Source organism: Leptodactylus fuscus, chromosome 1 (genome assembly GCF_031893055.1).
Source record: "Leptodactylus fuscus isolate aLepFus1 chromosome 1, aLepFus1.hap2, whole genome shotgun sequence".
In the NCBI taxonomy this organism is placed as follows: Eukaryota; Metazoa; Chordata; class Amphibia; order Anura; family Leptodactylidae; genus Leptodactylus; species Leptodactylus fuscus.
The window spans coordinates 250,675,275-250,700,288 of NC_134265.1; the positions used below are offsets into that span (position 1 = coordinate 250,675,275).

The following is a 25,014-nucleotide window of genomic DNA, read 5'->3' on the forward strand; positions in this document are numbered from 1 at the left end:
AACCCCTTGTCCGATAGGATATAGCCAAGGAAACATAATTTATTGACCGCGAACACACATTTCTCCAGCTTAGCACTTAATTGGTTAACCCTCAGGAGATCTAAAACCTCTCTCACTCTCTCCCAATGAGTCTCCAAATCCGGGGTGTAAATGAGTATATCGTCCAGATAGACCACAACCCCCCTCCCTATGACGGCACTTAGTACATCATTAATAAAATTCTGAAAAAACGCAGGCGCATTGGTTAGACCGAAAGGCATCACAAGATTCTCAAAGTGTCCTAGGGGTGTGTTAAACGCTGTTTTCCACTCATCCCCCTTCTTGATTCTCAGCAAGTTATACGCCCCACGTAAATCTATTTTACTAAACCAGCGGGCTCCCGTAATCTGGCTGAATAGATCCGAGATCAACGGAATGGGATAGGGATTCCGCACCGTGATTTTGTTAATCTCCCTAAAATCCAAACAAGGGCGCAACCCTCCATCTTTCTTCTTTACAAAGAAAAACCCCACTGCTACTGGGGACTTAGATGGGCGAATATGCCCCACCTCTAGACTCCCCTCAATATACTCTTTGAGCGTCTCCCTCTCCGGAATAGTGAGATTGTACAACCTTGTCTTGGGTAACACTGCATTTGGTATAAATTTAATCGAGCAATCATAGGTGCGATGTGGTGGTAATGTCTTGGCTGCCCTTTCCTCAAAGACCTCCCTGAACTCACATATTTCTTGAGGCAAATTGTCTATAGACAAAGACATAACGGATATGGGCAGACATCGACCATTACACCCCTGCCCCCAAGAAACTACTGACTCGGTCTCCCAGTTGATAATAGGGTTATGCTGCTTCAGCCAGGGCCACCCCAAAACTACTTGTGCTGGTAACTTAGACAACAAGAACAAGTCAATCTCTTCCCTGTGGCCACCCACAATAAACTCCAAACCCTCCACCTGTTTGGAGATGACAGCTTGCTGTAGAGGGGTCTTATCAATAGCCCACACCGGTATCTGAGACTCCAAGACCAAAGGACTCACCCTTAATTGCTCACAAAACTCTGAGTCAATAAGGTTGACTGCCGAACCACAATCAACCAAAATCCGGCACTTCTGCCCATTTACCCATCCTTCAAGGGTCAACCCGGCAGTCTGAGTACAGGAAATATGCACACCTCCCTCCTTAGTAGGTTTTCTCCCTTTACCCTCAATAGACCTGGGGTTATTAATCTCCTTGGCGAACCATTCTCTGGAGGGGCATACCCTTGCTACATGTCCCATCCCTCCACACACAAAACAGCGTACTGTGCGGGACCCTTCACTCTTGGGTCTTGCACTTCGCACAGTGGCCCCAATCTGCATGGGTTGGTCCCCCGGGTCCTCTCTAAAAACAGAGAATTGAGGAGGGCTAAGCCCCCCAGGACTCTTGTCTCCACGCTCCCGGAGGCGCCGTCCAACTCTAATTGCCAGTTGCATGGCCTCATCTAGATCTCCCGGAACAGGGTGAGAAACTAGATGGTCTTTAACCTGGTCCGAGAGCCCTGTCTCAAACTGACTAAGTAGAGCGGGGTCATTCCAGTGTACTTCTGCTGCCCACCTACGAAACTCTGTGCAATATTTCTCTATAGCGTGATCCCCTTGCACCACACGTCATAGGTTATACTCAGCCGTGCGTACCCTGTCTGGGTCGTCATACAGTAACCCCATTGTGGAGAAAAACGCCTCTACAGTTAGTAAGCAAGCTGAGTCGGCTGGTAACGAATGTGCCCAGATGAGGGGATCATCTCTCAATAAAGTAATAATAATCCCAACTCTCTGTACCTCAGAACCGGAGGAAAACGGCCGTAGCCGGAAATACAAAAGACAGTCCTTTTGAAATCGGAAAAAATCTGACCTCTTACCTCGGAAGGGTTCAGGTAAGCTGACTTTTGGCTCCAGAGGCCGACCCACAGGGGCGCTACTCACCTGCCTCTGTATGCCCTCCACCTGAGAGGCTGTGTGTTGAGCCAACTGCTGTACTTGAGATACGCCAGAAGCTTGGATGGCATCCATTCGTAGCTTGATCCCCTCCATCTCAGTGGAAAGCTGCTGCACCGCCTGGTACAACTGTTTCAGGTCCGTCATAATGCAAACGAACCTTTTTTTTTTTTTTTTTTTTTTACAGGCTGAGTGTACTGTTATGTCAGTCCAGGTAGCTGCAACGGGGCTAAGGGATAGCAGTAGGGAATCTCGCCCTGCACTACTCCCACTAGCTATCCCGGTCCCTGCCTCACGGGTGTGGGTCGGCTGTACTCAGGCTAAGCCTGACCCCGACAGCTCCTCTCTCACTGATTCCGTAGGCCTAGAGGGAAGTGGGAGAAGGAATGCCCTATAAGACCTCTAGGGACTGGAGACTAAAGGGGGTCACCCCTAACGAACAAGTGAAGCTGCTACTGACAGGGACTGACAAGGGTGTGCGCTGACTAACAACACAAGCAGCACACAGGAAAAAATGTGGGAAAGGATTCCCCCAAACCAATATGGGAAGGAACCTTACACTAGGAAACAAACACAGGGAAACTGAGTAGAAACACTAACCTGGGAGGAGGGGCAGCGAGGCACAAAGAGGTGAGAAGAGGAGCAAGAACAAAGTGGAGGGTCAGCGATCTGTGCAGGTAAGTGGACCCTGGATCCGCCCCTGTATACTAGATATAGTATTGAAAGTCATTTGTAATACGTTTCAAGAGCCTGGACATCCCACTAAGCAAATGGCTGCTCACATCAATGACTGCTTGCTCAGAATGTTGCTTAAGATTTACAGTAAGTATTGTCTCTAAGAGGTTCCCATGTCTGTCCACTTAATGTGTCTGTTTTTATATAGACAGCAAAGCCAAATCTGTATTTTAATGCAAGGCTCACATCCAATGAGACCTTATTGTTCTTCCGTGTTGAATATCCATAAAATTTTGTGACTACATGTTTTGGTGACACAAAATTTTACATTCATTACAATTTTCTAAATCTCATTGGATATTATAATTTATCATTGACAGCCAAATACAGGAAATTAATTGTAAACATATTCAATACTAAATACTCATACGTCTTTGATAGTATACATGAGAATATAATATCATGAATAAACACTAATTTAAGTGTGAACTTCTGTTTACATGTGAAAATGCCAAAATCCTTATTTAAAGGAGCATGTGCATAAATTTTGTTTTTGGACAGACATCTTGGCCAGAAGCCATGTCATTCAGTACAAAAGACTAGCAACCCAAGTCAACCCAACCAGCATGCAAAAGACATGAAACCTGTTTGTGTTGTGCTTGTAAATAAGTGCTACCATTTGCTTGCCTGGAATCTACATACACCACATAGACTGTTGTAACCAGAACCATCTGTTTGTCATTGGTTTCTTTGGTAATAAATAAAGCAAGTGGCTTCAACATTATATACGTTTACACCAACCTGCTGTCACTGGCACAGTTAATCCACTCAACCATTTCACACAACCAGAAGCCTAAATTCCCGAGCATCTGGTCATCATTATATTGTAAAGTTATCTCTAACGATCCTTCTGTTGAGAATTTTAGATAAAATACAAATTTAACAGGCAGTGTACCAGAATAAAAATAGATTACTTACGTTACGTCAATACGAAATGGGAAAAACTCAAACAAACTGAGTCTCAAGTGAAGGAGGAACATAAAATGACTAATATACTTAATATAACACTACAGCAATGTTCTTTAGTATCTCTTATAAAGATTCTTATTTTATTTTAGCACTTTAACATGCCTCATAAAACATTTGCAATAATATAGCGAAAGAGTAAATTCTGTACTAAAACTGAATCAGTGCAAATGGCAGTATTTCTAGTCTGCAACGGCTTACATGGGAGAAAAAACTAATGTGCATGTTAATATAAAGGATATCATTTCAAAAGTACAAACTTGTATATATGGTGCTTTGAATTATTCATTAATATTGTGTATTTGAGCGCGTGAAGCAACCGTATTGTTTAAAGTTCTGTACAAATGATAGTATATTTGGGAGAGAGGTAATGTTTTTATTCATGAGACTTGTGTAGTCTCAAGAAGAGGACAATTAAACCCTTCTCCGAGTATCAAAAATAGGAAACATCACTTGCATTAACAACAGGTAAAATACGGCATCTGCATTTCTTCCTAATACACAGTATAGCCTAAAGTTACTAATATGAACAATTGTAGAACAGAAAGAATATTTAGGGCATAGAATTTGAAAAAAGTCAGATGCTACAAGTCTCCATCTTTGATGCTGCCAAATACTAAAGACTTTATATACGTCAGCTCTAACAACAAAACAACACAAGGAATCTGACAGAAATATATCTCCCTTCTACAACCAATCCTGCACAAGTGTCTCAATTGCTTTTCATTTCCAATGACTGAACAGGATACAAAATCATGAATGGCCAACTTAACTGTATTCCATGTACACTGTCTACCAATAAGTTATTGGACACCCATGCAAATGAAGATATCTGCGGTCATCATGTACGTCATGCCTTCCGCCATTAAATAGGAAACAGCATTGGCATTAGTCGCATGCAAGATGCCACAAAGTGCAGAGTTGTCCAATTTCGAGAAAGGGGTAATTGTGGGGTAGCACATAAATGGTTGATCCTTAAGGGACATAGCAAGCAAACTGAATTACCCAAAATCAACAGTGGCCTATGTGATTACGAATGTTAGTGAACGGTAATTGTGGGAATGTGCCCCAAGTCGGCAGACCCCTGAAACTGGGAGATAGAGACTGACGAGTGCTGGCCGGAGAAACCGCACCCAACTGATGGTTCACATACACCAGGAGTTTCAGCAGGCATCCGGGAGTATTGTGTCGGTCAATACCATCTGTAAGGAAGCATCTGCTGGCTACCAACTACTGAATATGAATAAATGTTGTTTTTCTATTCTACCACAGGTGTCCAAATACTTATTGGTAGACAGTGTATGCTACAGCCTACCATATACTATAGGTTTTAAATGTAATATTTTAGTTTTAATAAAACAAGTATGCAATCTAGTTTTATGTAGCCTAACTGGTAAAAACAATGAGGCAAATTAATCAATCCCTGCACACCAAAGCACTGGCAGAGAGAAATGACATTAAAGTACACACTTAGCGCAAGGCACTTTCTTGTGCCAGACATATCACTCAAGCCCTGATCCGGGTCTAACCCATCACATTCAGCGAATGCACATGGTGCGGGAATCAGGGAAGGCCAAAGAGTGGACACCTAAGCCCAATTGATTCATTAACTAACGTGAGTTAGAATGGAAATGTAGGCCGGTTACTACCTGGCATAGATTTCCATTCTGGTTCTGGGACTTCCGACAGATTTCTGAAGAGGCTGCACCATTAGTGTAACTAGTAACTAAAAGTTTGTGAAAAAAACATCATGGTAAAAACTGGTAATCAATTATTAGTTATTATCGTTCAAACCAGAAAATATCACTACATCTTTTATTGTCTATACTACTAAGGAAACATTACTATAGTATTGCAGATGATACTCCAATACTTGAATGGCTTTCCAGCTGCTAACCTATGTAATCCTAGAGGAGCAAAGTGTAATTCAATCAGGGAAAATATCATCTGGAACCTAGAAATATAATGTCCTCCTTTCAAAAGTATAATGATGGCAAACACTTTGTACCCAATAGAATGTAAGGAGTCTCATTTTTATCACATAAAGGATGTGTTTTCTATAGAATAAATCCCAATCTAAGCATTCCACAGAAATTTTCTTTAGTACAATTGCTTAGAAAAGTAACTGGTAACTACTACTACTACTACTACTACTACCTGGTAACTAACACTAGCTGCTAACTCAAATTATAGTCAGGGCCGTAGATAAAGGCTCATGGGCACTGGTGAAAGAGCCCATTGCCCCCTTGTGGTTATGTGGGAATACATGCCCATGTGTTTTTCAGCCGACTCACCTGCTTTAAAGGGGCTCTATCATTGGGAAAAGTCATTTCTAACTAATCACATCCTTGCATAGCCTTTAGAAAGGCTATTCCACACCTACCTTTAGTATGTAAATTGTATCAGTGGTTTCTGAATAAGTCAGTTTTTATTCATATGCTAATTAGACTGGTGCACGATGCATTGTGCACGTTCTTTTCTATTGCTTCCTATGCACAGGCTGCTGATGATGATGACTCAGCTTCCTGTTTACACACACATAGGAGATAATAGCAGAGACAAGTGCTCCTGTGAACTTCCTGTGTTGGCTGGAGGCTAATTAGCATATGAATAAAAACAGACTTATTCAGAAACCACTGAGGCAATCTACATACTAAAGATATGTGTGGAATAGCATTTCTTAAGGCTATGCAAGGATGCGATTAGTTAAAAATGACTTTTCCCAGTGATAGAGCCCCTTTAACTCTTGTGCATGTCCTACAAGTTTTGAATCACATCTAACTGCAGTAAATATAGCACATGTACCCCCCTGGACCTAAAGAGTTTTCCTGGGAGAAGGTCATCATGTCGCAGCCGATGCATGTATCCTACCACATATGAGCTGAGTGACACTGACTGTTCACTGCAGCAGTGCCAATGTATGTAACAAGAGGTTGCCACAGTACAATAGTATACAATATAGAAGCTCTCAGCTTGATCCCTATGGATTAGAAAACCAATATGACCAAAAGCAGCCAAGACCAGGACATAAGACCTGGACAAACATTATTGAACATGGGCTCTCTGGGCTCTCCAATCTCTGTAAATTAGGAATACGATATAATATCTAAAGTGCTGAATCAACGTCTTACATATACACACTCACTACTGTCCATATGTCTGTACTATAACTGCTCATCCTCATCCTCCATTTCCAAGGAATGCATGAAGGTGTTAATTGACTGCTAGCCAGCCATGGTAATAAGTGAGTGAAGAGCTGCTTTGAGCAAGATCTTGTAGCCTATCAAGGCTTCTATAACATGCTGTGATATTGTCCTTAATAGGTTTTCTTAACTAAACTGGAGATCAGTAAAGTGTGGACTTTCTTCAAATTCTCCTTTCACTTCCAACTATGCCCCACATTTATCCTTTTTCCTTGCATACAACAAACTGCTTATCGATGCACTTACCATATTACACTGGACTACTGCAGCACTACTACAACACAGACTTACAGACAATATTTACTGGCAAAGAACTTCTTCTACTGTACCTACTTCTACAATGCTCTGCTCTCACCCCTAAATCTAAGGTATCTCTTGTGTATGACCTCTATGTTCTATACTGAACTACAGTACAAAATGAAAAATACTATTATTAATATTATTAAGGCTAGGTTCACAACATATCCAGGCGACATATTTAAAACAATCCATCACATGAATGTCGCAGACTATTGCAACTATATACCTATTCATATGCATACATCTACTAGAAAAAGGATTTTCTGATCCAAAATTGAATTTTCATACTAACGATCTATCCACAGGATAGGTCATCAGTATGTGATCTTCGGGGTCCAACACCCAGAAGAACTATTCCAGCAACCTCCAGGTGCATTAAGTTGCTAGTGAATGGGGAGTGCATGCAGCATTGTTCTTATTTAAAGTGGTTTTCCTGGCAAAAAAAGTTTTATTAAAAAATGTGTTAGTGCTACTAATGGGTTAATAAATGCTCCCATATACCTATATCAGTGTTTTGAGTGATTTCTGGGTGTTTCTGGGAGCTCCTGGTATCTCCTGCTTTTGTTTACATGCTCTGCTTCCTGCTATCTAACTTCCTCACTAACTCCCTTTCACCTATCTCCCCTCTCCTTCCTCACTGTTCCCCTCCTTCCTCTTTCCCCTCCTCTTTCCATACTCCCTTCCCTCTCTCTCTAACTATCCCAACCTTTCCTACCTACTCAGCCCAACCCACGACCCATAGTATATACATAGTATACCCATATACCCATAGATATATACATAGTATATATATGCTTCCGGTGAGACAGCCCCTCCTCCTCCTGTACTGCTCCCGTAGTCTTCCTCAGCAGTGGCGACGAGACAAGACACCTCTACTGCGCATGCATGGAAGTGCATTAGAGGCGAATTACAGGCAGCGGCACACACAGTGTAGAAGAGCGTGCACCGCACAGGCAGCAGGAGGAGGAGCTGTCTCGCAGGAAGAAGCCATGGATGTGTATGTAGTAGTGACAATCTGTTTACGGACATGGAGAAACGGATCATCACCAAATAATCAGAAAACGTCCTTGGGGAGGTCACATGACCACCCCAGCAATATGGGTAACTTTTGATCATCAATGTTATTTAGAAAGTAAGAAGGGGGAGGGTGTTTAGATTAGAGTTGGTATTTAGGGTTATCTCGGACAACCCCTTTAAAGGGGCTCTATCATTGGGAAAACTCATTTTTAACTAAGCACATACTCTCACAGCCTTTAGAAAGGCTATTCCACACCTACCTTTTGTATGTTCCCTTCAGTAGTTTTTGAATGAGCCCGCTTTTATTCACATGCTAATTAGCCTCCAACGAGCACCGGAAGTCTTACTGAGCTCTGTCTCCTATATGTGTGAAAGCAGGGAAACCTGCTACTGATGATGATGATGACTCATCAGCCTTCCCTGCTCTCACACACAAGAGAGAGTGTTCGCTGAGACTTCCAGGGTGCACGCTGGAGGCTAATTAGCATATGAATAAAAGTTCATAAGGGTTTGTTCAAAAACTACTGAGGCAATTAACATACAAAAGGTATGTGTGGAATAGCCTTTATAAAGGCTATGCAAGTATGTGCTTAGTTAAAAATGAGTTTTCCCAATGACAGACACCCTTTAAGGAATAGAAGTGGCACTGCAATTTCCAAGCACAACTGCTATGCAGTGAAAGGGCTGTGGTGTCTCTCCAGGTCAAGTAATACTGCACGCGCTCCTTGACCACTAGCAGGTTTCAGCACCTGGAGGCTGCTAGAACAGCTAATCTGTGTGCCCAGACAACCCCTTTAATTCCCAATGTAGTAAACTACATACTTTTTTCTTTTGCATACAGTTTTATTATTTCATTAGTTGAAATAAGTTATACTGTAATGTAATATGCTAGAACATATTTTGTTAATATTTCTGGCCAATAAAGGTAAAAGGTAACACATCTGGCTAGTAGAGGGTTTGAACCTAGTCTGACATTACCAGGCAGTAAGAGAATAATATACCAAATACTATAAAGCCTATGCTAATATTGTGATTGTTGCTTGCCTTACAGTCAATGATAAACTTCTTGAAGTTGTAGTTGAAGTTGAAGAACATAATTATTGCTACATATACAGTCCTATGAAAAAGTTTGGGCACCCCTATTAATCTTAATCATTTTTAGTTCTAAATATTTTGGTGTTTGCAACAGCCATTTCAGTTTGATATATCTAATAACTGATGGACACAGTAATATTTCAGGATTGAAATGAGGTTTATTGTACTAACAGAAAATGCGCAATATGCATTAAACCAAAATTTGACCGGTGCAAAAATATGGGCACCTCAACAGAAAAGTGACATTAATATTTAGTACATCCTCCTTTTGCAAAGATAACAGCCTCTAGTCGCTTCCTGTAGCTTTTAATCAGTTCCTGGATCCTGGATGAAGGTATTTTGGACCATTTCTTTCTACAAAACAATTCAAGTTCAGTTAAGTTTGATGGTCGCCGAACATGGACAGCCCGCTCTCAAATGATCTGAAAACAAAGATTGTTCAACATAGTTGTTCAGGGGAAGGATACAAAACGTTGTCTCAGAGATTTAACCTGTCAGTTTCCACTGTGAGGAACATAGTAAGGAAATGGAAGACCACAGTGTCAGTTCTTGTTAAGCCCAGAAGTGGCAGGCCAAGAAAAATATCAGAAAGACAGAGAAGAAGAATGGTGAAAACAGTCAAGGACAATCCACAGACCACCTCCAAAGAGCTGCAGCATCATCTTGCTGCAGATGGTGTCACTGTGCATCGGTCAACTATACAGCGCACTTTGCACAAATAGAAGCTGTATGGGAGAGTGATGAGAAAGAAGCCGTTTCTGCACGTACGCCACAAATAGAGTTGCCTGAGGTATGAAAAAGCACATTTGGACAAGGCAGCTTCATTTTGGAAACAAAAATTGAGTTGTTTGGTTATAAAAAAAGGCGTTATGCATGGCGTCCAAAAAGAAACAGCATTCCAAGAAAAACACTTGCTACCCACTGTAAAATTTGGTGGAGGTTCCATCATGCTTTGGGGCTGTGTGGCCAATGCCGGCACCGGGAATCTTGTTAAAGTTGAGGGTCGCATGCATTCCACTCAGTATCAGCAGATTCTTGAGAATAATGTTCAAGAATCAGTGACGAAGTTGAAGTTATGCCGGGGATGGATATTTCAGCAAGACAATGATCCAAAACACCACTCCAAATCCTCAGGCATTCATGCAGAGGAACAATTACAATGTTCTGGAATGGCCATCCCAGTCCCCAGACCTGAATATCATTGAACATCTGTGGGATGATTTGAAGCGGGCTGTCCATGCTCGGCGACCATCTAACTTAACTGAACTTGAATTGTTTGTCCAAAATACCTTTATCCAGGATCCAGGAACTGATTAAAAGCTACAGGAAGCGACTAGAGGCTGTTATCTTTGCAAAAGGAGGATCTACTAAATATTAATGTCACTTTTCTGTTGAGGTGCCCATACTTTTGCACCGGTCAAATTTTGGTTTAATGCATATTGCGCATTTTCTGTTAGTACAATAAACCTCATTTCAATCCTGAAATATTACTGTGTCCATCAGTTATTAGATATATCAAACTGAAATGGCTGTTGCAAATACCAAAATATTTAGAACTAAAAATGATTAAGATTAATAGGGGTGCCCAAACTTTTTCATAGGACTGTAGAAGTAGCCTGTATTCGTGCAAACATAGTGTTTCTCTGAGTAACCAGAGTATTCCCCTTTATCAATAGGCATCAGCTAAAGTAAAGAGCAGTTGGCATTACATGGTTGAGTGTAGATTTGGAGACCTCAGTACATAAACTTTTACAATGGTGTGCACAGCAACTATTTTGCTGGAGTTATCATTCAGAGTGACTTTTACATAACATCTGGTAAAAGCATATACAATACATCTGCTCATACTGCTTTGTCTGCTAGGTTTTTATCAATATTTTATTATATGTTTTCAATTATAGTGAGCCAAATAACATAATTTTTCAAATGCATTAAAACAGCCATGTTGTATCTGGGGAACAAAAACCCATCTGTTTCTTTTTTATAGTAATTGTGAAACATATTTAGTTGGCTTTTGCAACTTTCATTTTTGTAAAGCCATATTCAGAATTCTTCTTATAAAATTGATGTAATTGGAGTAGGTCAAAAACACAATATAGTTTGATGATTGAGAATGGCAGCCAAAATAATACACAGAAGCCAGTGACTAGTCCATAACTGAGTCGAAAAGACAGAACGTAAGGAACAAAGCAAACTAACAACTTCAAAGAAGAACTTGCAAATATGTTTCTACTTTTATAAAATTATATTTTTATCTGAGAAATATAGTTTGACAATGTTTCAAGGGAAATAATGTCTCCATTGAAATACAGTACTATAAGTTTCACATAAGAAAGTGACTTCTACAATATTGTTATAACTTCTAAAATGATCAAGTGTTAATACAGTTGTAAGTCACTGCATTTTACTGTACAGCATTTATTTGCTACAATCTGTAAACTTTACCTGTACTCATATCAAATACGTAGCATGCAAAGATGGAAATAGCCAGTTTCATTCCTGTAATTAAAGTATTAAAAAATAATGACCCCTTTCATGACTATCCTGAGATATTCTAAGTGGAAGGACACACATTCCAATTGTTAAAGCAGATTTTGAACCATAAAGGGCAAGAGCCCATAAAGGAGAAATGGTATTTGAGAAAGTAAATGGTTCTATTGCAAACAATAGCAAATCCTGATCAGAAAACTGAGCCCCAAGTAAATGGGTAACTCTTAGAAGACTCAATTAAGTTTCTATTATTTGCAATCTCTAAATCCTACAGTTTTGACTGGTTGACTAACTTTACAATTCAATGTCATCCTGGTCTATGACTCTTTTTTTGTGCAAAGATGATTCTTCTCCAGTAGATATAACTTCTGGCTGAACTTAGTAGCAGGATCTGCAGTAAATCAGATCCTGACATACTCTGTTTTTTTTGTTGAATAAATCCATACAAATCTGTCCAGCCTTGTTGAAATCCACAAATGCCTACCATACCATGTTCACCTGCCATATCATACTTTACTTTTGTATTAGCTTCAAGGTACAAAAATGAATTTTAGAGGCAATTGCTGCTTTCTGACTAGTCTAGGGCACTCCCCAGATGCAGCAGTGTTTTAAACATTAGCAAAAGCCCCATAGCAATTAAATATGTCTGAAATGCCAACCTTGGCATACTTGTCAGAGGTTGCTAACCATTGCTATAGAGCAGGGGTGCTCACACTTCTTCAACATGTGAGCTACTTTATAAACTGGCAAGGCAGGGGCGGACATGTGGGCAGGGCCGGACGGAGCGTGAGAGCAGGAGACAGCGGCGTACTGTGGCTGCCCAGGGATCCCCGGTGTCTGCTTCTTTACGGCGCAGGCTGCGGCAGCCCCGCCTGCCAGTGTCCGGAGATGAGTCTCAGCCTACACTGTGAACAAACAGCACCCCGGCTCCCTCCATCCCTAAGAGTGGGGAGCGCGTCATCCCCCGGAGCTGCTGCTGCCCGGCCTGCAAGTGTCTGGAGTGCTTGTTCACCGCGCAGGCTGAGTCGACTCTCAGCCTGCACTGTGAACAAGCAGACACCGGGGATCCCTGGCTGCATCCCGCGATCGACCCATACGTCCATTGCGATCGACCGGTAGATCGCGATCGACGTATTGGGCACCCCTGCTATAGAGGAATGAGAAAAAGGAGGGAATACCACTTGCATAGACCTGAATAGTCATTGCATTACATATGGCACTGTGTGATTTCTCACATCTATGAAACTGCTCTGCTTTGTGTATATAGTAAAGGAAGCTAGGGACTATCTACAGAGTTTCTCACATTTGGCCAGTGAAAGCCATTTTCTAAATAAGGAAAACTCTGACAACAGCAGACAACCTAAGTTCTCTCTATTAAAAAAAAAAAAATCTATTTTTTTTATCCACTCTTGGTTATGGCTTTGGTAATTACATCAAAAACCCTGACTGTGTGTCTGACCTTAAATGTCTTATTTCATGCTCATTTTGTAAATTTTTTGCAGCTTATCACTAAATTGTGTCTATTCGCTGAAACTTAAGAACCTTTCCAGGCTTTCAAATTGATGACCTACCCATAGAATAGATCATCAAACTAAGATCAGCAGGGGTCTGACACCCAAGATGTCAGGTGAGCATTCAGGTGAGAACTCCTTACAAAAAAACAAACACAGCATTGTACATTGTATAGAGGTTGTGCCTGGTTTTGCAGCTCAACCCCATTCACTTCAAAGGTGATGAACTGCTCACAGGCCATGTGACAAATGAACATAATGTCACAGGGAGCGTAAAGTAGAAGCAGCGCTAAAGGAGTTTAGCTATTGCTTCAAACAGCTCAATAACTGAGGGGAGACCCAGGATGATGAACATCCCCTGATCTTCAATTGATAACTCACCCTAAGGCCTTGTTCACAACTGTGTTGGTAATCCGTTCAGGGGAGTCTGCATGGGGATCCCCCTGAACAGACTACCGAACGCATTGGCAAGCAGTTTGCAGTGAAAGCACACAGACTCCATAGACTATAATGGGGTCCATGTGCTTTCTGCATGGTCTTCACACGGAACATGTGGACAGAAAAGTACTTCACAATCTACTTTCCTGTCCGCATGACTCGTGCGGAGACCGTGCGGAAAGTACACAGACCCCATTATAATCTATGGGGTCCCTGTGCTTTCACTGCAAACTGATTGCCAATGCATTCAGTAGTCCATTTAGGGGGTCCCCATGTGGACTTTCTGAACGAATTACCAACGCAGATGTGAACGAGGCCTAAGAATAGACCATCAATCATGAAAGCCCTGAAAATCCTTTTTAACCCTTAAAGATCATAGTATTTTGGTCCTAAATGACCAGGAACATAATACAAGACCCTAATTTACTCAAATTACAAAAATGGCTACAAAAATGTTTGCGGTATTTTTGTATGAAACATGAGACTATTTTTTAATTAATTTTAACTTCTAAGAAATTGGCAGCACCATGAATGACAAAAATCAGGCTACTTCATTAATAATCAAAAAAAAATTGATGATATAGCAGGAAAAGTCGATGCCAAGTGTCTAGCTCTCTTTGAAGACGAGTATTTGTGTTTGAGCAGTGTGGTGACACGTGCTTTTGGGGCTTTGCACTCTGTAGTTGAGCGGTATTGCACACCTCCAACAGCTGTTTTTCATTTTATATGTTTTGTTTTTAGGTTTATTTAGGAGTAAAATGTACAAAAATCTTTCATATTTTTTACATTTGCTAATTCAAACTAAAGTACTAAAATGGGTTTCCTACATTTCTTTCATCATTGACATACAATATGGATAGCCTTGGATGAACAGGTAGCTATGGCAATGGTTTCTTTTGTCATAGTTAGTGTGTTTTTGCTTTTTATTTGTATTTTACTTTAGTATTTTGCGTTAATTATGTATTTATATATAGTTTAACATAATGTCCATAGTTATCAATAATGTCTAAGGCCTGATTCACATCTGTGTTTGGTAGTCTGCTTGGGGACCCCCCAAATGGAATACCGTGCGCATTGACAAGCGGTTAGCTAAGAAACCAAAAGGACCCCATAGACTCGTGTTTTCACAGTGTCCGCATGGAACATGAGGAGAGAAAAGAACTTCATGAACTACTTGATGGCAATATCTGTAAAGTGCAGCCGAATATGTTGGCACTACATAAACAAGCAAAATAAATAAACTGTCATGAGATGCAGAAATTTACATGGCATCCAGTTATTTACTGGTTAAATAGCCACCTAATATTTCACAAATGGAGCCATTAGGAGCCATTAAGGGCCCCTTCACACGGCGTAAGCGCTCGGCTCATTCCGAGCCGTACACGCGAGCGCTTCTAAACATTCCCATTCACTTCAATGGGAGCGCTCGTAAACCCGGCTTTACACGCGCTTACATTGAAGTGAATGGGAAGTGTTTACAAGCGCTTGCGTGTACGGCTCGGAATGAGCCGAGCGCTTACGCCGTGTGAAGGGGCCCTAATACTTTGAAGGGTGGGCATAACAGAGCATTATAGTGTGTAGAGGGCCACAAATGGAAATCAATGTTTTAGGACAAATATTGGGAAAAAAGCTGAATACTTCTCTTAGAAAAAGAACAATACATTCTCTTCACCTCTAGAATTTCCATCTGAAACTAAAGATGTCAAAAGCATATTATTACATAGCTTGCAGAGCTGTATATTACCTTTCATTTATTTATAATAAAATGTGTTGAAAGAATTACACAACATGCCAAACAAAGCAATCTGCAAGGCCTAGCATTTTTTAAGATGAATAATTGTTCCTTCGGGAAAAGTAGAACAATTAAAATGAGTTTATAGAAGTAGAACTAAAATGTCATTTTCGATTCTTCTGAAAAAGTCTAAATAGGATTAACTTGTAAAGCTATGTTTAGCTTCAGGCCAGTTCAAAGAATTGTTATCAACTGTTGCATATGGCTGTGCCAGAGATAATTTCTGCAATATTTATTTTATGACTTTTTCACAGTAATGTATTTGCTTGGATGTACATTTTAGTCCATTTACTTACATTCATGAATAGCAAAAAAGTTTCTCTTTGCTTAAACTTATCTAGAAGATTCATTTGTTCTGTTTACAGAAATCCTATGATGGGAGGATATACACAATTTATTTTTGGAGGGGAACAAAGAAAAGTCGTAGTCAGTTGAAGAACGCTGAGTTAATAATAATAATAATAATAATAATAATAATAATAAAAGATTGTATTTATATAGCGCCAACATATTCCGCAGCGCTGTACAATTTGTAGGGTTCAAATGCAGACAGAAAGATACATTACAAAGAAAATCATTTCACACAATGGGACTGAGGACCCTGCTCGCAAGAGCTTACAATCTATAAGGTAGAGGGGGTGACAAGAGGTAGCAGGGGCGGCATTGCTTATGCAGAGGTCAGACACTTTTGTAATAGAGGTGACTGTCATTGCATAAACATAAGACTTTATGAGCAGTCGACAGTCGTGTCCTGTAACATGTGGATGGAGCTTGGACAGATAAAGTTATCCTGAGATGACATCATATCATGTGGGGTAATGTGGGAGCAGAGACAGAGGAGGGTTAAGGGTTTACGTTAGACATTGTGATAGGCCTGTCTGAAAAGATGCGTCTTTAGTTTGCGCTTGAAACTGTAGAAATTGGGAGTTAATCTGATTGTCCGGGGTAGAGCATTCCAGAGAAGTGGTGCAGCTCGGGAGAAGTCTTGTATACGAGCGTGGGAGGTTCTGATAATAGAGGATGTAAGTGTTAGGTCATTGAGTGAGCGGAGAGCACGGGTTGGGCGGTAAACAGAGATGAGGGAGGAAATGTATGGAGGTGCGGCATTATGGAGGGCCTTGTGGATGAGTGTGATAACTTTATATTTTATTCTATAATGAATAGGCAGCCAGTGTAGTGACTGGCACAGACCAGAGGCATCGCTGTTATATGGCAGTCAACCAACACTCATGCGCCATAATATAACATCAATAAGAAGGAATTGAGGTTAAAAAATTAAACTATATGCAAGTCCTTAATCCAAAAATTCCTGGTTATCCCCTTTAAGGAACAGTAAACCCCCCATTTTTCCTGTTCCCTTTATCTTTGATGTATCTGTATGGGAACTAATTTCTAGGTGATTTTAATGTAAAAACTAGATATCGTACAGTATAAGTGTAAGGGAATTGCTAGGACAGCAATTCCCAGTAACTGTTTAAACCCTAGGGCACAAGAGACAGTGAGCCCTAAGCTGAAGCCCCCCTCTTTCCCTTCCTATTGCCAGACCCTATCCTAGGTAATAGGCGACAACCACGAAGACAGTCCCTCCCTGAATACGTGAAACACAAAACGCAGACAAGACAAACAACAACAAAGGGAGGTCAGCTAGCCAGGGTTCGGTAACAGGAGAGCGATGCAGTGCAAAATCGGAGTCCAAAAGAATTGTCAGTAGGGAAGCCAGAGGTCAAGGATTAGAATACAAGTAATATAACAGCAAGAACACCAGAAAGCTAGAGGCAATAACCGGCACCAGTGTGACTGTGAGCCAAGACTAAATAGGGGAGGAAGAACCCGCCCTGAACCTGATAGGAAGGAAAGCTGTCAATCACAGGCAAGACAAAATCAAACACTTAATGAACAGAGGCAACCTTGGCAGAAGACGGGTGTGGTGCAAATCCAATTAAGGACTAGAGCCGTGTTCACACAGTGCAACTATAAACTTTAAGCAGATTATCAAACTGCACCCGCCTCCTGCGCCGCAGCATGCGAGCAGAGGGTGGCGCAGAGGCCCGAACAGGCAGAGATGTTACAATAAGCTTTAAACTCTGTGAGTATATAGATGCATTCAGTTACCCACAATGAGGATGATTTATAATAGAAGAGATTTGAGTTGAAGACAATAAAACTGAAACATCTAATTTCTAGCAGCAAGTGGTTACAGTACATACACTATGTGATTTCTAAGAAATTAAGGCTCACACAGACTGCCATGAGACACCATACTGTTCTTTTCACTTTATAGAAAACGAAATATCAGATAAAGTATATTAAAGGCTCTGTCATACATGAAAATGTGTTTGGTGTTCAGCTTTATAACAGTTACATTTTGTAAATCCAATAACCATTTGTAAACCATTCACACATCCCAAATGACCGTAGCTGACCTTAATATTGGCAGTTATGAGTGTATTTAATGTATGGACATGAATCCAGACAATCTGTAACTCCAGTGTCATTTTTTACTCCATCTCCCGTGGCTCCAGGAAATAAAGAGTTGTTTTGTAGTGTCTTCTTACTGTAAAGCTTCCTTAGTTGTGCCACACTTTGATTTAGTATTATTACTGACTTTCTCCAAAGGGGAACATACCCATTCCAGTCCTAAGCTGTTTCAGTTTTTAGGAAAGTGGTATTTGAAAAAACAAGGCGAAAGTATCTGCTACTTATAATAATCTATTATTTATCTCTATCTATCCATCCATCCATCCATCCATCTTCTATCTATCTATCTATCTATCTATCTATCTATCTATCTATCTATCTATCTATTATCTATCTATCTCTCATATCTATCTATCTATCTATCTATCTTCTATTTATTTATTTATTTATTTATTTTTCTATCTATTATCTATCGATTTATCTATCATCTATCTATCTATCAATCAAAACAAGGTTGATACAGCATATCTCATTATAACTGGTGCTATCTGCAGTGCTAACATCTCTTTCATTACTGTCCATCACTACATATTAGAGGTTAAAGGCTTTTTCCAGCCCCTGGTCATTTTTCAACAGGATGGGTCACCAGTAGAGATGAGCGAACACTAAAATGTTCGAGGTTCGAAATTCGATTCGAACAGCCGCTCACTGTTCGAGTGTTCGAATGGGTTTCGAACCCCATTATAGTCTATGGGGAACATAAACTCGTTAAGGGGGAAACCCAAATTCGTGTCTGGAGGGTCACCAAGTCCACTATGACACCCCAGGAAATGATACCAACACCCTGGAATGACACTGGGACAGCAGGGGAAGCATGTCTGGGGGCATAAAAGTCACTTTATTTCATGGAAATCCCTGTCAGTTTGCGATTTTCGCAAGCTAACTTTTCCCCATAGAAATGCATTGGCCAGTGCTGATTGGCCAGAGTACGGAACTCGACCAATCAGCGCTGGCTCTGCTGGAGGAGGCGGAGTCTAAGATAGCTCCACACCAGTCTCCATTCAGGTCCGACCTTAGACTCCGCCTCCTCCGGCAGAGCCAGCGCTGATTGGCCGAAGGCTGGCCAATGCATTCCTATGCGAATGCAGACTTAGCAGTGCTGAGTCAGTTTTGCTCAACTACACATCTGATGCACACTCGGCACTGCTACATCAGATGTAGCAATCTGATGTAGCAGAGCCGAGGGTGCACTAGAACCCCTGTGCAAACTCAGTTCACGCTAATAGAATGCATTGGCCAGCGCTGATTGGCCAATGCATTCTATTAGCCCGATGAAGTAGAGCTGAATGTGTGTGCTAAGCACACACATTCAGCACTGCTTCATCAAGCCAATACAATGCATTAGCCAGTGCTGATTGGCCAGAGTACGGAATTCGGCCAATCAGCGCTGGCTCTGCTGGAGGAGGCGGAGTCTAAGGTCGGACCTGAATGGAGACTGGTGTGGAGCGATCTTAGACTCCGCCTCCTCCAGCAGAGCCAGCGCTGATTGGCCGAATTCCGTACTCTGGCCAATCAGCACTGGCTAATGCATTGTATTGGCGTGATGAAGCAGTGCTGAATGTGTGTGCTTAGCACACACATTCAGCTCTACTTCATCGGGCTAATAGAATGCATTGGCCAGCGCTGATTGGCCGAATTCCGTACTCTGGCCAATCAGTGCTGGCCAATGCATTCTATTAGCTTGATGAAGCAGAGTGTGCACAAGGGTTCAAGCGCACCCTCGGCTCTGATGTAGCAGAGCCGAGGCTGCACAAGGGTTCAAGCGCACCCTCGGCTCTGATGTAGGAGAGCCGAGGGTGCACTTGAACCCTTGTGCAGCCTCGGCTCTGCTACATCAGAGCCGAGGGTGCGCTTGAACCCTTGTGCACACTCTGCTTCATCAAGCTAATAGAATGCATTGGCCAGCGCTGATTGGCCAATGTATTCTATTAGCCTGATGAAGTAGAGCTGAATGTGTGTGCTAAGCACACACATTCAGCTCTACTTCATCGGGCTAATAGAATGCATTGGCCAGCGCTGATTGGCCAGAGTACGGAACTCGACCAATCAGCGCTGGCTCTGCTGGAGGAGGCGGAGTCTAAGATCGCTCCACACCAGTCTCCATTCAGGTCCGACCTTAGACTCCGCCTCCTCCAGCAGAGCCAGCGCTGATTGGCCGAATTCCGTACTCTGGCCAATCAGCACTGGCTAATGCATTGTATTGGCGTGATGAAGCAGTGCTGAATGTGTGTGCTTAGCACACACATTCAGCTCTACTTCATCGGGCTAATAGAATGCATTGGCCAATCAGCGCTGGCCAATGCATTCTATTAGCGTGAACTGAGTTTGCACAGGGGTTCTAGTGCACCCTCGGCTCTGCTACATCAGATTGCTACATCTGATGTAGCAGTGCCGAGTGTGCATCAGATGTGTAGTTGAGCAAAACTGACTCAGCACTGCTAAGTCTCTGCATTCGCATAGGAATGCATTGGCCAGCCTTCGGCCAATCAGCGCTGGCTCTGCCGGAGGAGGCGGAGTCTAAGGTCGGACCTGAATGGAGATTGGTGTGGAGCGATCTTAGACTCCGCCTCCTCCAGCAGAGCCAGCGCTGATTGGTCGAGTTCCGTACTCTGGCCAATCAGCGCTGGCCAATGCATTCTATTAGCCCGATGAAGTAGAGCTGAATGTGTGTGCTTAGCACACACATTCAGCTCTACTTCATCAGGCTAATAGAATACATTGGCCAATCAGCGCTGGCCAATGCATTCTATTAGCTTGATGAAGCAGAGTGTGCACAAGGGTTCAAGCGCACCCTCGGCTCTGATGTAGCAGAGCTGAGGGTGCACAAGGGTTCAAGTGCACCCTCGGCTCTCCTACATCAGAGCCGAGGGTGCGCTTGAACCCTTGTGCAGCCTCGGCTCTGCTACATCAGAGCCGAGGGTGCGCTTGAACCCTTGTGCACACTCTGCTTCATCAAGCTAATAGAATGCATTGGCCAGCACTGATTGGCCAGAGTACGGAATTCGGCCAATCAGCGCTGGCCAATGCATCCCTATGGGAAAAAGTTTATCTCACAAAAATCACAATTACACACCCGATAGAGCCCCAAAAAGTTATTTTTAATAACATTCCCCCCTAAATAAAGGTTATCCCTAGCTATCCCTGCCTGTACAGCTATCCCTGTCTCATAGTCACAAAGTTCACATTCTCATATGACCCGGATTTGAAATCCACTATTCGTCTAAAATGGAGGTCACCTGATTTCGGCAGCCAATGACTTTTTCCAATTTTTTTCAATGCCCCCAGTGTCGTAGTTCCTGTCCCACCTCCCCTGCGCTGTTATTGGTGCAAAAAAGGCGCCAGGGAAGGTGGGAGGGGAATCGAATTTTGGCGCACTTTACCACGTGGTGTTCGATTCGATTCGAACATGGCGAACACCCTGATATCCGATCGAACATGTGTTCGATAGAACACTGTTCGCTCATCTCTAGTCACCAGTATCTGATCTATGAGAGCTCTGACACCAGGACTGAGATGCAACACTCTGGCTCCACCACAATGAATGGGGCCTCCGACTTTGGTCCAATTACTTATATAGGAATAGATCTGCTTCTGGCTATGTTCTTTACAGTAGTTTCCAGAGTACAAAGCAGCCAGATCAGCTGCTGTCAGACCTAAAATGATCAGATACTGATGACCAGAGTCATAGTTAGGTAGGGTGTCTGCGGCCCCAGTGACACTGTGGGGACCACCACGGGGCTGCCATAAACACATAGGACACAATAAAAATGCATCCTGCACGAAGAACATAAGGCACGCATCATTTATATAAAGGGCCAAGGGCATTATGAATATTAGGGGGGGTTATTTGAATAAGTGGCATCATTTATATAAGGGTTCACTATTAATATAATGGAGGAACATTTGTGTAAGGGCTTGTTAACACGGGGGGGGGGGGGGCGTATTTTTGCACCAAAAGTGACATGGGGAGCCGCGTCACTCTCGGGCAAAAACCCGCCTGCCACGACTGTCGCGGTCATGACTTCCCTCTCCGGAGTCGGCTCAAATGAACGGGCCGACTTCGGAGGTTGCTGCCGCCAGGAATCCGCCTGAAGAAAGAGAGCTCGCTTCTTTTTTCCGCTAGCAGTGACATGCCGCTAGCAGAAAAAAGAATGCTAGTGTTCTCCATAGACCGCCATTGTATGGAGAAGGATTTTGAGGCGAAATCCGCTGTCAAAATCGGCCTCCTTGCTCCCCGTGTGAACTAGTCCTTAGAGGTCATTAGGAGCACAGAATTTATTGGAGAGAGCATCTGGAGTATAATCTAAGGGGACAATTAATTTAATTGAGGTGGCACTTGGGCTTTATTAAAGGGGTTTTACAGCCTAATCTTATTGATTATTTATCCTGAGGATAGATCATCAATAAGAGATCAGTGGACCCCCACTGATCACCTGTTTGAAGGGGCCATGGCACCTGATAACTTTGCATGTGGTCTGTTTTATAGTCATTGTGCAATTTAATTACAGCCTTGTCCTATTGAATTGTATTACGATAAGACTGTAGTTACATCACATGGCCGCTATGAAGTGAATGATACAATATAAACAGAGAAGGGATCAGATCACCACAGTTCCCTTAAAACAGCTGATTCTGGGGGAGTATATTATATATAACATAATTGGTAGTAGGATGGAGACTTTATATAGGTGAGGACAATGTGGGTTGGTGCCTGGAAAAGTGGTTGTGGAGGCGCTGCCAAAAAAACTCAGTGTGAACATACCCTAAAGGGTCACTTTCATTTACTTATAGTACCAGTAAGCTAGTAGGGTAGACTGATGGCTATTATGTACACAATCCTCATTGTTAAATTGGCAAGGAAATGCAAACAATGTGATTAAATGTCCCCAACAGACACACTCTACCTTTGCAGTTATTGGGATACTCAGTCTTTCTGTTCCTGATGAAAACACATAGGACTTTTGCTGCTTGTATGGTTCTTCAAGTCTGTCCTTAACCTACAAAATTCATACAAGGGCAGAAAAAAGGATTAAAAGGATGTGCTGATAAAAAAGTAAAATTACTACAATGTTTCTAATCAACATACAAAGACACCACCTGTAGTTACATCTCAGGAGCTCAGTACTGTCCTCATACTGCCCTGTGGTCAAGAAGCGAGGAAAAGCCACAGAAATAACAGGGCAACATAACATTATTTGTGTTGTAATTCCTTATAAAAACATGTACATTTTCTATTATATTGAAAGAAGCATAAACAGAAAATAGAGCACGGCTTCCTGCGATGTGTACACACTATGCTGTTCCAGGTCATTTACTAGACACATTTATAATGAATACAACCAATGAAAAAAGGCTTGATGCAAAATATTTTTCATGCAATCTAGAAACAGCATTTTACTTGAAGAGGTTTTCCCATGAAATCTACATATTTCTTCATGTCAATCATCTGATGTGCAATCTATTCATTTCAAAGATACTGTAGCCGAAGAATACCGTCCAGCAATCCTATTAAAGTGAATGGAGCAAAAACTTTAAACCCTTAACTTTTTTAATTCTCCCATTCACAAAAAGGCAAGGTGCAAAGATTTAATGTTTCTTATATAGTTGTAAAATGAGGAAAAAAAATCACAATTTCACCACGGTTTTTTCATTTCTTTTTTTTTTTTTAACTGCACAGTGAAGATTATGTTTTACCTTGATTCACTGGGACAGTATAATTATTGCAATTCCAAATTTACCGATTTTTCCTCTGTTCCACTTATGTATATTACAAGCAGCTCTTCTAAATACAACATAAGTGATATTATAATAATCCTATTTGTGTCTATGGGTGGCCACTGTGGGGAAGTTAGCTTGGTAGAAGCAGTGGTGCGGGCCCAAACAGTGAAGACAGGGAGACAAAATGTGCAGCAAACTGGTTTATTTAGAAAAAAAAAACAGGAAAATAAATAAACCTTGACTTCAGGCAAAACAAAATAAATACCTGCTCGTCTGAGCAACTAACTAAACAGAATGGATAACCTAGCTATACGTGTGGCTTAGAGCATCAGCAAAGGAAGTAGAGAAACAAGATTTCTGGGACCCTCACTAAACTCTGGATATCTAATCATCCGGGCTCTGGAGAACCTTCATCCACAATGGTCTATGAAAGACTCTACTCTTACCTGACATTTGAAGTACAGCAGAACAACCATGTTTTTGGATTTAGTCATCCAATGCTCTATGCTTTGAATAGTAGAAGTGGCTTGGAGCCAAACTATAGAGCTTGAGATCATATTATATACCTTCTAAGCCCAATTCAGGGCCTTCTTGAGAAGTAGAAACTGAAACTGATGCAAGAGCATGTCCCTCATGCCCAATGAATTTAGGAACCAAAAATTCTGGGAGAGAAGAATCAGGCCTTGGGCCACCAAGTCATTTATACGTTTTAGCTGTTTCCTGCATTGTTCAAAAGTTACGGACAATGAGAAACAAGCTTGTGTTGCTATTATGTTGCTTCTACAGCCACTATCTTATCTCACCTTGCCAGAACCGCCTGAATAAAAGTTTCCTTTTATTTTATTCAATGCAAATATGCAGAGAATGAAACTGGTCCGTGGAATCATTTATGCCCATGTTTTATTCTCAGAAATAGAAAACAGAATGAAAATATGCTCTTCTTGAATGTGCAATGAAAGGTCTGCTCAGCAATGGTACTTCTCATAACAGTGTCCTGCTAGAAGACACTATCATGGGCAGATATTAGACATTGTAATTTATAACCCAGTACATACTACATGGCCAGATGACTTAACGGGTAGGAAAAAATAATGTGCTCCTTGTTTCCTTACTTTTGCCTAGGACGTAACATGCCTAGATTTTCCATTAGAAAAAGAGTGTGCCTAAAGGTGACCTTGCTTGAAAGGTTTTTCAGTCTGATAAAGTTATGGTCATATGGCAGTAATACAAATTGGAAAAATCTATATGCTTGCTGTGGGACTAACAGCAGAAATCCAAGACTGAGGCTCAGGTTTCCGCCG

At 41.7% G+C, this 25,014-nt stretch overlaps 1 protein-coding gene across 1 annotated transcript in view; it reads right to left on the minus strand.

The window, feature by feature from the left end:
• STPG2 (sperm tail PG-rich repeat containing 2) overlaps positions 1-25,014 on the minus strand; it is a 571,273-nt gene that overhangs the window by 394,240 nt on the left and 152,019 nt on the right. Inside the window, exon 10 of the mRNA XM_075285753.1 lies at positions 22,900-22,992. Coding sequence (XP_075141854.1) covers positions 22,900-22,992 — 93 coding nt within the window. The remainder of the gene's footprint in view (positions 1-22,899; positions 22,993-25,014) is intronic.